Source organism: Primulina tabacum, chromosome 3, assembly GCF_025594145.1.
Source record: "Primulina tabacum isolate GXHZ01 chromosome 3, ASM2559414v2, whole genome shotgun sequence".
In the NCBI taxonomy this organism is placed as follows: domain Eukaryota; kingdom Viridiplantae; phylum Streptophyta; class Magnoliopsida; order Lamiales; family Gesneriaceae; genus Primulina; species Primulina tabacum.
The window spans coordinates 4,792,507-4,805,887 of NC_134552.1; the positions used below are offsets into that span (position 1 = coordinate 4,792,507).

The following is a 13,381-nucleotide window of genomic DNA, read 5'->3' on the forward strand; positions in this document are numbered from 1 at the left end:
TTTGGATGTTATGCAGTTTAAAATATTTGAGTTGTATTAGTACTACCAACTATAACTTTTAGTTAAAAAAAAAACAAACTTTCAGTCCTACAATAATCCAAAAAAGTGAAGCGAAAATCATTTATTTACCAAACATCGTACCTTAATAATTTTCAATTCAAATTTTTAAAAAGACAAGTATTTTGCCAACTAAAAAATGTTTTAACCTAATTTTTTACACCCAGTTTCCATCAAATGTCCATGCAATTAATCTAAACAACATTCTTTTAAATGAAGAAGCAACACCTTGACTGACGGACTATAGATGCACTAGAACGGGCAAAGTCGATCAATTCGACGCACTAGATGTTCGTCTTATCAGCACGCACAAGTGAATAACCAAGAATCTTCGCTACTGGCGAGAACTAATCGGACTCGAACCATCACAATTTAGCTTATACAATCTTGGATGTCAAGAGACACAATTGGAATATGTATAATTACCTTACGTACAGCAATACATTCCACAATGATCAATGAAAAACCAAATAGTATTTGCTCAACAAGGGTTGTTTATACGTGTAGGCGATACAGATGGTAATCGAACCCGCTTGCGATATTCTGCAAGAGCCCATAATGGGTATATGTTCCTGTATGCTGCATAATGCAACATGCAGTTTTTCATGAAAACTCCGGTAATTTCCTGCCAATTATGCATCAACAATCAACGTGCATGATCATTGTTTATAACAGCAATACTTGTTTTTCCAATCTGCTATTTGAAGAAAGAAAGATAAAAAATGCAAGAACCTAAGTTAGACCTGTTGGGGAAAATCTCCACTTTCTAATTGGGAGTTTGTTAAAAGCTTCGCGGCCCTATGAAGTGGTGTGGGGTCTCTCTCCCCCTGTCATGTATATCAATATAGATCTTTGGTTATGACTATTAAATTAATACTTTGTTAAAATGAGGTTAATTACCTGGCCAGAGTGGATCAGACTCATCATAGCCCATGCTGTCTGTACCAAATTTGAGCAATTCACTTCGAGTGGCACATATTCCTATTAGTTGATGAGTCGAAGTTTAATTAGGAACAATGATGGCTCATACCTACCATTTAACAGATTATATTTGTGATATTAAAAATGTCTACCATCTTGTTACCTTTCTTGGGCAGGAAAGGTAGCTTTCTCCCCAGCCACCGTCATCCCTCTGTGAGTTTAGAAGAAAATCAACTGCTTTTCGAATGGTAAGGCAATTCTCATATGTTTTACCAGCTTCTGCAAGTCCTCCAAGCGCAAACCAAGTACCATATGTAAAACAAACACCCCAGTTCCCATACCTACATGCAAGAGCATTGTCACTTTACATGTACTGTTACAGATCCAGGAGAAAGGGCCGGTATTGATGCCCAAAGTATATAGATGAAGAGTGAGTTACACAGCACGTGTGGAAGAGAATGAATTGAAGGAAATAAAATGAGGCTGAGAGGTGATTATTTGGTATGGTATTCAGAAATTGAGTTACATCTGTGTGCTAACTTGGCCAGGGGGCAAGGATTAGAGTGAGGTCTCTCCTTGTTGAATACAGAAGTGTTATTTACATATCTTTGTATTCCTTTTTTCAATATTAAATCAGTACACATAAATTTTCTCTGCCTAAATTCTTGTGAAGAGAAAGTTAAAGGTGCTCGTTACCATATACATATATTTAAAATGGTCCTTATAGTTGAAACGATCAGATATTTACCATGGACCACTTGGATGCTGAATATTTTCAAGGTATCCAACAGCCTTTGTAATAAAGTTTTCTATCTCTTTCTTTCGGTGCTCCGGATACAGCTTCTTAAACAAAACAAGAGCTTGGATTGCTGATCCCGTGCACTCCACGTACCTGTTTTATGCATCAAGGTTTGAATTAAGATCGTTCACTTTGTAGTAAACTCGAGTCGTTAGATACGAAACCGTGAGGCGAATGATAATCTTACTCATGTTCGATGACAACGTCAGCAAAAAATTCTGTAGGGTTGAGCAACTGGGAAGAAAAAGAGAATTGTTAAATTCTTTGTTTTTTATAACTAGCTCTTTAATCAGCTCCGATCAATGAAGAAACAAGGATATTGAGAAAGAAACTACCTCCAACCAGTCTGTGGCACCTGCAGGCTCCCACGCAGATAAACCACCGTTTTTACTCTGCAAAGACAGCAATATGTTGACAGCATTGTACAGTCCCGCAGGTTCCATTTTCTCTCCAACAATATCAGGAGGCAACATTGACAAGAGAAGGCAACACTAGAGACCAAAAAGCTTTGTAAGAACTCAACCTGAGGTAATTTTAAATATTCTTTCTGACAATAATGAGCCTTGACCATAAATATGGATAGATACCTTCAATCCTTCTGCAGTGCAATCAGATACCTGCCATCCATGATCTTGATCAGAAAACGTCCATGATCCTTTAGAAATATGTCGATACATGCTTCTAAAATCACCAGAAGGATTGTCTTTGACCTGAGACATTTTTATAAAGTCATGCCCTTTCTTTAGAGTCTCTCTTATTTCATCAGTGAGATTACTAGCCAGTAATGCTTGTATTGCAAAACCAGTATCCCACTCTTGGCTGCCAAAACTCTGCATCATAATTGTATACAGATAATAGATTTGTGATAAAAAAAAATGATAAAGAACAATGAAAATGTGTCATTGATGTAATCCCAATCGCATGCACACACCTGCATTTTCATGCCATCTTCAGCTACCCATAAATAGTCAGGAACTCTAGCGAGATGTTTCTTGAAATAGTCCCCATCGGGATCCTCAGCCCAACAAGCAAGCATACAGAGCACCTTCTCGACACACCCAATCGTTATATATCTGCTATTTTCATCTTCATAGTGTATGTGCTCCATTGTAACTTTGAGAGCCTTCTCTCTCAACTTTTTGAAAGGCCGACAACTTAATAGAGGCTCTGTTAATACGTAACAACTGTCCCAGATCAAATCTTGTATGAAAGGGTGAGGATAATAGAGGTCCTCCTGCATTATCGCTTGATCAATTTGATTCAACAATCTCTTTAATCACACAGTATATGGCACGCGTTCAACTAAATTCTCGGAATTACCTTCGCACACCGATGTCTAATAGCTCTCCAATTAATTTCATCATAAGGTTGATCATATAGCTCTTCTCTAAGTTGCAAAATGAGAGGAGTAATTGGACCTACAAATCTCTTGCCATATAAATAGGACATGGGCATGTAAACCATTCGACAGTAGCACCACATTTTTGCTGCAGTCGAGTAAAGAAAATGATTATTAGATATTCACATCCAAGAAAATATTCCTACTCCACCACAATCAATAGCTATTCAGCCTTTTTTCCCCCAGTACGTGTGATCCCAACATAGTCTCCCAGCATCATAAATACGTTCTATTCAACTAGAATACGATGTAATGTCTGTCAATGGACTAATTACCTGGATGCACAGGTAGAAAAGAGGGGAGAAGCCAAAACTCAGGGGGCATCGGGTTGCTTCCTGACCAGTCAAACACTCCAAGTATCTGAATCGAGATTAATATCAACTAGATTTCAGTATTATATTAGCTTTCCTTAAAACATCGACCTAACTGTAACTCGTGTTCTATATTTGTTTATATCCAAATATATACCGAAAGCCATGTTTTTCCCCATGAAGGTATAGCTGTGACAGTGCCATGCTCAAGTATCCATTTCCTGGCTCTAGCACACGCATTGTCTTCTCCTCCATTAGCTTCTTCTCCTAATATACGCATACAAATGTAGCTAAGTGCTGTGCAGAACATTGTGCTATGGCCTTCAATGTGCAAACCCCACCCACCATCTTCATTCTGCCATTATTACATCACACACGACAAGGAATTCAAAAAACATTACCAGATCATCAATGTATTCAGTAAACAGATATTGCACCTGGTGGCAATACATGTAGCGAAGTATTTCTTTACGGTATTCAGCAGGAAAAACTGCGTTGAGATGGCCAGTGATGTACATAACCATGACCTGCAGAAATATACATATCATTTCTCATCAATCAAATCTTTGGGAAATTCTTGATGAAGGAGTGGGTATTAAGTACCGACCAGAGGTGGAAGAAAGAACAATGGGCCAGCATTCTCCGCCGGCCAGTGGCCATCGCTAGCTTGCAGCGCTGCAAAGAAGGTGACTGCTCGATGCAGTGTAGTGGTAACGGCTTCGTAGGTGATTTCTTCTCCATCGCCCACCTTCACTTGGGGAATTACCTGTTTGAAATTCTTCTCGTGCAAGAACTGAAACAAACATCAATTCCCAAACTCAATCTTGCATGGAACCTGGTTTTTTCTATTAATATTTCGAACCAAATTATTATTAGCATATATAAGCTAGAGTTGACATATTATATATCGATCGGAACCAAGAAACAATCCAGCTGAAATTTTAATGCATGTTTTTTTAGAATTCTTAAAATCTTGGTTTTGTTTTATTCTTCCATACGGTTCTAAAATCATTTTGGTTTGGGCTTTGAACGAATATTATTTATTCTTTCTAATTTAAACTATTGTAATAATAATAAGAAGTGAGAAAGAGATCAAAAAATGATATATCTAAAACAATATTTTCTTAATATATTATATAAAACTAAAATCAAGGAATTTACATTTGATCCGTGATAATTCTTGCTTCCCCAAAAATCTTTGCAAATTTTATTTCCGGATATATATTGACTATATTATAAGAGAATAATTTACTTCTGCTTTTTTTAAATACCTGATTCCGCCACAAGAGATCGCTGCTGGGCTTGACCTTGTGGCGGGTGTCCCAAAAGTGTCGCCGGATTTCGTCGACCTCCGCCCGCTGAGCCGGTGTCCCGTAACGAGGATCGAATTCCCATGTCTGCCGCCCCACATAATCGTTGGTGCTGTACAAATAAGGGCTGCAGGTGCTATCACTGTCGTCTCCTCTCCCAATCTTCAGCATCCACATGATGATGATATCTTTAACAGATTGCAAGATATATATAGTTCGAGCAAATTATCTCTGAACAATTCATCAAGTACTCACTGTACGTATATCTCAGTTCCGGCCAGTGGCTAAATTTTGAAGTAGAGTTGATGGACAGAGCTGAGTGACCCAAGTGCATGTACAGACACGTATATACACACGTATGTGCACAATTTTTACGTGTAATGAAGGGAGAAAATTACATCTGAATGAGGAAATCTTGAAAATATAAGCGTTATATTATAAATATTAAGGGAGCGCATAACTTTTTTGTAGGCATGCGGCAAGATAAGGAAGATGCACCAGTATATACACACACACACACCGTATATAGTTGTTGGTTTGATCATATATCACGTGGCTAAGCGAATCCCGGAGAGGTTATCATTTGGTTGGAAAATTGTCAAAATAGTAAATAGATTTTGGGTATTCGAGTGGATTTTGATCCTATTTCACCACAATGTGATGCATATCAGTATTTTTTTTGGTGTTTTAGTTATATGAGGATATGAACTTGTACAATTTTCTCGGTAGAGCTAGTTTTTGGGTGAAGTTAAATTTCATAATATTAATATGATATCATAGCTCGGATCCATCGTTAAATGTTGGAGTACCCACTAATGTCTTATAAATTACTTCAAGTTGTTTTATCCTGAGGGTGAGGAGGCGTACATTAGTTGTCTCACATAAGTTATTTTAAATTTTTGATAGTTGTATATATAGACCTGGACAACCCTCTCCCTGAACTAGCATTTAAGGTTAAGTACAAGACCATAATCTTAACGCCGTGCACACCATCATGTTTCGATGGTAAGTTTTTAAGTACTCGCAATGCTCAGATGTTAGGTGCAAACCACAATTCTTACCTTCATTCCATGATTTCCATCAAAATAAGATTTCAACTGTTGTTATTTAAAAGATTTTAATGTTAAGGTTAGACATCTTACTGGATCAGATCTGGACATGATCAAACCGATTCCATAATAACTTGCAAACTACATTAGTTAAATAAACGACACCGAGGAATGTATCATATTATTTATTTTTTCTCGAATTAAATGATAACGTTTAATGGTATTTTGATAATGTCCTTCAATTCAAACTTACCGTTGTAATTAAATTCGACAATGTAAATGAATCTGTCAAACGGCCCACCAACGTTTCGGGTTATTAGAAACCAAATCTTTTTAAACTTATCAACCATAAATAAATCATTCAAAATTTATCCATAATACATAAGCTAATAGTAATAATAATTACAACATAATTTTTTTTAAAAAAAAATTGACAGCTGAACCGAACCCTTCCTTTTTTAGTGGTGAGACAGGTTGGTCCGACCCGAATTGACTCTCTAATTAGATATATATAGGTGTTGAAAAGATTTTTCTTCTCTTTTCGCCTCCGGAGAACCGAACTTCAAAGATGCAGGCCGAACGACCACCTCTACGCGGTTTAGAGAGTTAGCCCGGAAAACCCAAGAATCGCGCTATTTCGATTTTGCTACTCGAATGATATGATATTGTTATACATCTACTCGACATTCGTATGTATTTCCCCAGTCTCCTCGAGTAGTTCTAAACTTGCCCAGATTTGATAAATCACATGATCTTCCAAAAGTGGGTTCAAAAGTTTTCCGCCCAGCTGCCACAAGCAACGCTTAAATATGCTAGTTCTGTTACACTAGCATGGCAGATCACAGTCGAACTCAAAACCATGGCGTTTCCAATTATATATCTCCCTCAACTGGGAATGCCATGTCCTTGCTTCTCAGAGGGTATAATAAGTAGTCGCTAGACAGAATTAGAAGAAACTTTGCCTATAATTCACAAAATATATACCACGGTCTTTTTTTTCTTTTAGGTGACTGCTGACTTGTAGAAAAATTTCTTTATGACGAACATGCTAAAAATATGGAAAATTCAAATGTTAATCGAACCGAGCCTGAATGTTGCATAATTTCTCCCAAGGGGGTTGGGATTCTGAACTCGTCCAAAACAATTTGATTTGAAGCTTTAAGGTGGCCAGTGGATTTACATTCCTACACTTAGGAGACGACTTCTGCTTCTTTGACTAAGAACCACGTGCCCAATCCTATCATTCCAACAACTAAACATAACTGTATGCATCAATATTTTTTGCCAAATCTGCGTTTCATTCTCTGTAGATGGACAAAAGTGATACAAAAAACCACTCACCTCAAAAAACGAGAGGTTACTACTGTGTTTGAATATGCACTGCCTTCTGATGTCCTACCAATACTCAAAATCATGCCTTGTTCATGGTTTTACTCGCTTTTTCTTCTTCCTGCAATGACAAGAACAAGAAAACCGTATCAGAAAAGGCTGACATTCAAAGTTCAATGAGATCCAACGTGTTCGGAACATGACTTTGCCTTTTCAGCCTCCGAAAAAGGACAGCCTCAAAATATATAACTAATGGGTTATTTGATTAATAAAACACCAGTAAAGAGAACCAGAACTTCTAGATGATTTGAATAAAATGTTTGATCAAACACCATTCACACCAAAGCTTAACTAAATGATCGAACAAAGGGTGGGTCATACAATATTACAATTGATGAGGTATCATCTTAAAAAGTAATTTTCAATACACAATTTCCCAATAAGCATATCTTAGTAACTAATGTTAAAGTACATGTCCATAACCAAAAATTTGGAATTAAAAGGTTAAGAAAGAATCAGAACATCTTTAGCTAGCTAAACTGTAAAACACTCTGGAGTCATGCTTTTGTCCATGGCCCAGTATGCCAACATAGTATCTGCCCAAAACAAGAAATTCAGCTTGCTTTACCTCTGTAACAAAGACAGTATCTTTGTAAAAAATTCTTAATTTACCAGTTCAACAGATCCCAAAACAACAAAAATTACAAAATTTTAAATTATTAATCAACAAAATCCCCCACACAAACCTAAGGCAAATAAAATAATCTGGGAGGGGAGTTGAAAAAAATGATAAAAGTACGTTAAGGCTGCGTTTGGTTGCTTTGATTAGGTGGATTTATTTTTTTTAACCTACATGAATGAATTATTAGGTTATATTAAGTGGGTTAAAATAATCGTTCCTCACCCCCTAGGATTATTTATCCAACTCTTAATCCATCCTATTTTTCCAATTTTACACTTCTCCTAAATCCAAACTCACGCAAAAGTGGAAGGGCAATTTTGTCAATTCATCAAAAGATTATTAATTATCTCATTCTTAACCATCATACCAAACATAATATTATTTTATTATTATATATTATATTTCTACTTCAATCATTCTTTTTATCATTTCTCTCTTAATCATTTCATTATTTTATCCTCCAACCAAACGTAGCCTAAATAAATATAAAGCACGTTGTTTCAAATCCAATCAATATTGGCCTACATTAAATTTACCTGGGTCTATATATCACACCCAGTTTATAATGAATAGTAGCTACTCTGCACATGCGGTACGTGTGTGTACGGTCTTTTTTATAATTATCGAGCGATTAAAGTGAAATTTGACAAATTATTGAGGGACTAAAGTGCTATTTGAATTGTTGGAATTTAAAAAAATAAAAAAAAAAGTCTTTTTTAAAATTTCAAAAAACAAAAAAAATTGTAATATTGGTATGACATAAGGGCAAAGTGAAATTTTACAAAATATTGAGGGACTAAAGTGCTATTTGAATTGTTGGAATTTAAAAAAATAAAAATAAAAGTTTTTTTTTAAAATTTCAAAAAACAAAAAAAAAATTGTAATATTGGTATGACATAAGGGCAAAATGGGAAAAAAAAAGTTGGTGTACATTTTGTCTCTATTAGGCCCAACCTTAATATATAGTATAGATATAGATTCACTTCTCATATATATAGAACAAAGTTGTCTTCCTGCAGGTTTCAAAAGCTTATATTTCACGTTTAGAAGACCTCTGCAATAATATAATTTATCAATATCACAACACATTCAGGGGAAGAAATAACATAAGACTATAAAATTACCTCTTGGCTGGATGGCTAATGCCAAAAACCCCCTTCATCAGTGACTTAATATCAACAGAACGGTCCTTCATGATTTTATCATGATAAATCTTACTGCCTATTTCTACTATCATTTCTTCTACTTCTTCAAGTGTTTGATCTATATTCAGCCGCAGCTGACCCTTTCTGACCACAGTTACACCAAAGCCATTCACTTTGGCTTCACGAAAAGCATCCTGCAAACCGTCAACAAACATAAAATTTCAATAAACCAGTCATCCTCGCGTACAATAGAAAGGAAAATGGAAAAATCAAGTCATCTTTGAATAAAACATCTCATGTTTAAGTGGTAAGCTAGCACAAGAATATAACTCACATCAACAGTAGAGAGAGTATGGAAGATAATATCATTACCTTCGGCGGTCTACTGACAACAAATGCATTCCCATTGCCCAACATTTCCACGTGTGCTTGAATAATGTAGCAAAGATTCTTGCAGTCACCAACATCCTCGAATGCAATCACATGATATTGCTTTGGATCCAATTCAAGATCAGCCCCCATCTCTAATGAATAGAAACCAACTTTCTGTTCCCCGTTATCCATAGTGTACAATTCTATGCACTGAAGAGGCGAGATTTCAAAGAAAAAAGGATAATCAACAATTATCCAACACAAACATGATGTAATAAAGTTATTTTTTTGCATTCATACAAAAATATACATTTTTTTCTCATTAAATGTAGATCAGGGTGTTGATGGTGCGATCAAATTGAGACCAAGATATATTTATCACTTTTCATATCAGAATATTTGGATAAATAATAATGGAAAACGTATGCCCACCAGTACAAAGGGAAGATCTAGCCACCACAAGTAATCCTCTTCTTTTTCATCTGCAAATTCCCGATACTTGCTCACTACAGCTTGAGGTCCAAACAGTTCCATTTCTCTTTTAACCTTCTCGAGTTTTTGTTTAATCAATATTTGTCCCTTCTCAGGAAGTTTGTCCATAAAATCAGCGGCTTCCTTTATTTCTTTCTCAGTGATCCATCTATCCAAATCCTTACCTATGTCTTTCATAACAGCTTTGACTTCTGGGTCTATCTCTGCGTTATAAGACTCCAAGAATCCTTCTGACCATTTCTTTGTGTGCTGCCAATATTCTCGTCCAGATTTTTTGCCTGCCTTAACAGAACCATCACTACCTGCTATAACGGTCTTTGATGATGCTGCAATATCGTTTTGAAAACTTGAACTTCCATTATTGTCATAGGAAGAAGGTTCTTTTGGTTTATGAATGGCATCTTTTCCGTTGTTCTTCGTGAGAAATGAATTTTTAAGACTTTCAGCAACAAGAGCCTTTCTTTGTTCAACAAAATTGTTCAGGAACTCGGGATTCTTTTCTGCAGGGGAGACTTTCCATCGAGGTATGATTTTCTCTGGTGTATCATACAAGCTAATTCCGTCTGTGGAATCAATAACGAGCCCCATTAGTTCAACATTCCCAATGCATTACGATGCAAGGTTGAAATTCTGTCTTAATAACTAAAGAGAAGTTAAAAAAAAAAAGACAAGGCTAGTCAATAAGAATTTCTAGCTCTGTCTGCCAATGAAGGCAAATTGTGGATTTATGCAAAGAGAAATTATAAGCTACTTCGGTTCGAGGCAGGGGTACATTTAAATTCGTCTCTTGACTCACCCAGTAATAATAAAAGACATGACAAAAAAATCAAAACTTTACCTGCTCCATAGTCAAGGTTTTCAATGTTCTCGTGGAAATATTCATGCACCTTCATCAGCTTCTCATTTTCAAGTTCAACTTTCTTTTCAAGGCCACTGAAAAATGCATATTTATCTTCATCATCCACAAGGTGAAATGGATCTCTTCCAGACAGTTCATTATCTCGAACTTTAAATACAATCTCCCTGAGCCTTTCATCCTTCATCCATTCAAATTCTTGTTCGTCACCATTAGTTTTAAGTTGAGCCAAATCAGTACCTACATTTAAGCCATTATTGGATCTCTCCCTTGCAGCCACATAGTTATCTCTGAAGCCAACTGCTATCCTTTTAACAAATGGCTCAAGTTCGTGGAAGTTTTTCTCTATCCAGTTTCCCTTAAGTGATGACTGCGTTAGTTCCGTGGTTTTACCATCTTCTTTGCCCCCAATTGTAGTTCCAGGTATTACTCGAGTGAAAACTTCTTTTGTCGACATTGAACCTCCACAATCAACTTCAGCGGTTGTAGAATGTGATGTATTATTCAAAGAAGGAATTTCATTTTTACAATCATCTGTCTGGATATTTTTATGATTAGATTCTCTCTCTTTCCCATTGGGTCAATAGATACTTCAGAAACTTGGTTGTTGACACCAACCTCATGGCCTGAGGATGTTCTGGATTTTTGAAAACCATCTAAGCTATCTGCATTTCTGTCTACTGTTTCAATACCCTTGTAATCTTCATGGTGATGCAAATAATCATGTCCAGTCATTGAGGTTGAACAGTCATATACTTCATCAGTTGAATTTACTGAAGCCTGAATCATGTTACAAGATGAATTATCTACAATAGGCATGGTTAAAGCACTGTCAAGCTCACCAATAGCTTCAGGTTCTCGGTTTATCTCCAGTTTGTGATGCTTCCTTGAAAGGTATTCTCTGGCTTCTCCAACTGATTTTATGATTTTTAACTTTGTTCTTGAAGAACTTCCATGTAACTGATCTGATTGATGGTCTGGATCGTCAGTCAGCAGGTTCATGTCATTTACTCTCCCGCTTTTAGTACCATTAGATTCGATTGTCTCATAAGATTCATGAACAGGCACAGTGTCTTGTTTAGGAAGATTCATGTTTCCAGTAAACGATTCATTTATAGTTGGATCATTTTCATCATCATCAGTATCAGGTAAAGAGTCTCCTTTCTCAATTTCTCGTGCATGTCTGGCCATAGCCCTGATTTGCTGAATATCATGCACAAAATCCTTAGATTGGTATCTAGAATACTCTGCTACTGTCGATTCATGATTCGATCCTTTTGACCTGATAATGCTATTTAGAAGCTCTTCCTTATCAAGCAGAGGCCTCTTAAAAGGCTTGCTTTTAGGCTCTGTTGGATCCTGAATCACCTCGACGCCACCCTTCATCATCTTCTCTTTCCCCTCTCCAGCTTCCATCTTCCTTCTAGATGTACCCTTTTCCAACATTGTACGCTTCTCACTATCCTCACCAACACCAAAGAGGCCCTTAATCGTCCAAACCACAAAAAATCCACACAATACTATGACTCCTGCTCCCGACATCCTCGGTAGAAAACTTGGTTTCAACATCACACCCCTAATGGCCTCCGTAACACCCGATTCACTGCGGGGCAATACAAACTTGGCCACTGAACTATCTTTCATAATGATGTTACTCCCACTCTCCAACTCTTTAGCCAAGTCTTTTGCAAAAGAAATTTTATAATTAACTACAGCTAAATCTCCAGCTTCACCATCCTCACGAAGACGTGGATCAACCCCACTTCTTCTCATGATTTCATCCTCATTCACCACCACACTTTCAACCTTACCTTCAGAATCCTGAAAAACAGTAAATATATGTCCAGTCCCAATGCCCCAAAACTCGGAATCCTTTTTGTACTGCTCAACCCAACCCTCTAGATCATTCAACAAGATAGGCCCACCAAATTGCTTTTTCATTAATTTGGATTCGGGTTCTTCAACATCACCAGAGGCGCTACAATTATCATCAAGACTGCTCTTTTCCTCAATATCACCTCTTTGTTCAACGGAAGTATCGACATTTTTTAACTTACAGTCATCATTTTCACAGAATTCACGAACTGGGATTGTAAGGGGTCTCACCTGATGAAATTGCCGATGTTGAGTAAGTTTTTTCCTCAGATAATTCCTTCGGTTCGTGGGTCTGCTGAAATGAGCTGAAATTTCGAGTCTATTCGAAAATACATAGGGACGGGTTAAATAGATTGAAAGAGGGCGGTATAGATAGAGTTTTCTACAGCTTGCTGATGGGTTTTTGAGAGAGAGAAATGGTGGAGTTGGGGAAATGCAAGGAGTGAGTGATGAGACTGTGGAGTTGAGAAACTCCATGAGCGTTGGCTCAGAGACCAGATTTTCTCACCGGTGACTCATCCGAAAAGACGGAGTGATCAGAGCTAAAACCCCTAGAAAATATGTTTGAAATATTTATAATAAAAATAATTTAAAGATAATTATCTACTGCAAGAAACCCTCCCATCTCAAAATAAAAATCTTTCTAGCGTCGTTTCTCTCCAAAATTATACTCAAAAGAGAGAACATTTGTGTCCAAATAACTGACTCCTGAAAAAAGCAAGATTGTAAAATACAAGCGTTGGATTTCTAATTTTTATCATTTATTTTTGTTAAAAGATCAGCG

The 13,381-nt window shown here is 36.7% G+C and overlaps 3 protein-coding genes across 3 annotated transcripts; all 3 read right to left on the reverse strand.

Annotated features, from left to right (window-relative positions):
• Positions 1-380: 380 nt before the first annotated feature.
• Positions 381-5,176, reverse strand: LOC142538854 (beta-amyrin synthase 2-like). The gene is made up of 15 exons (XM_075644151.1): positions 4,759-5,176; positions 4,095-4,280; positions 3,925-4,014; positions 3,645-3,842; positions 3,452-3,536; positions 3,098-3,264; positions 2,709-3,011; positions 2,365-2,607; positions 2,113-2,268; positions 1,965-2,011; positions 1,727-1,870; positions 1,142-1,319; positions 958-1,038; positions 801-884; positions 381-682 (listed from the first exon to the last, which is right to left on the reverse strand). The coding sequence occupies exons 1-15, from the start codon at positions 4,972-4,974 to the stop codon at positions 539-541; spliced, it is 2,322 nt and encodes a 773-aa protein (XP_075500266.1). The 5' UTR covers positions 4,975-5,176; the 3' UTR covers positions 381-538.
• Positions 5,177-6,895: 1,719 nt separating this feature from the next.
• On the reverse strand, positions 6,896-11,179 carry LOC142539491 (uncharacterized). The gene is made up of 5 exons (XM_075644997.1): positions 10,705-11,179; positions 9,807-10,429; positions 9,375-9,584; positions 8,982-9,196; positions 6,896-7,296 (listed from the first exon to the last, which is right to left on the reverse strand). The coding sequence occupies exons 1-5, from the start codon at positions 11,177-11,179 to the stop codon at positions 7,269-7,271; spliced, it is 1,551 nt and encodes a 516-aa protein (XP_075501112.1). The 3' UTR covers positions 6,896-7,268.
• Positions 11,180-11,226: 47 nt separating this feature from the next.
• LOC142539490 (uncharacterized) lies at positions 11,227-13,290 on the reverse strand. Its single transcript, XM_075644996.1, has one exon. The coding sequence runs from the start codon at positions 13,072-13,074 to the stop codon at positions 11,227-11,229; it is 1,848 nt and encodes a 615-aa protein (XP_075501111.1). The 5' UTR covers positions 13,075-13,290.
• Between the last annotated feature and the right edge of the window lie 91 nt (positions 13,291-13,381).

Coding starts and splice junctions, on each gene's coding strand:
- LOC142538854 (XM_075644151.1), bottom strand. CDS start 4,974: ATGTGGATGCTGAAGATTGGGAGAGGAGACGACAGTGATAGCACCTGC. Junction 2,012..2,112: donor GTGCCACAGACTGGTTGGAG/GTAGTTTCTTTC, acceptor TTTTCTTCCCAG/TTGCTCAACCCTACAGAATT. Junction 1,039..1,141: donor ACCTTTCCTGCCCAAGAAAG/GTAACAAGATGG, acceptor ATCAACTAATAG/GAATATGTGCCACTCGAAGT.
- LOC142539491 (XM_075644997.1), bottom strand. CDS start 11,179: ATGTCGACAAAAGAAGTTTTCACTCGAGTAATACCTGGAACTACAATT. Junction 10,430..10,704: donor AAACCTTGACTATGGAGCAG/GTAAAGTTTTGA, acceptor TTGATTCCACAG/ACGGAATTAGCTTGTATGAT. Junction 9,585..9,806: donor TAGATCTTCCCTTTGTACTG/GTGGGCATACGT, acceptor TCGCCTCTTCAG/TGCATAGAATTGTACACTAT.
- LOC142539490 (XM_075644996.1), bottom strand. CDS start 13,074: ATGGAGTTTCTCAACTCCACAGTCTCATCACTCACTCCTTGCATTTCC.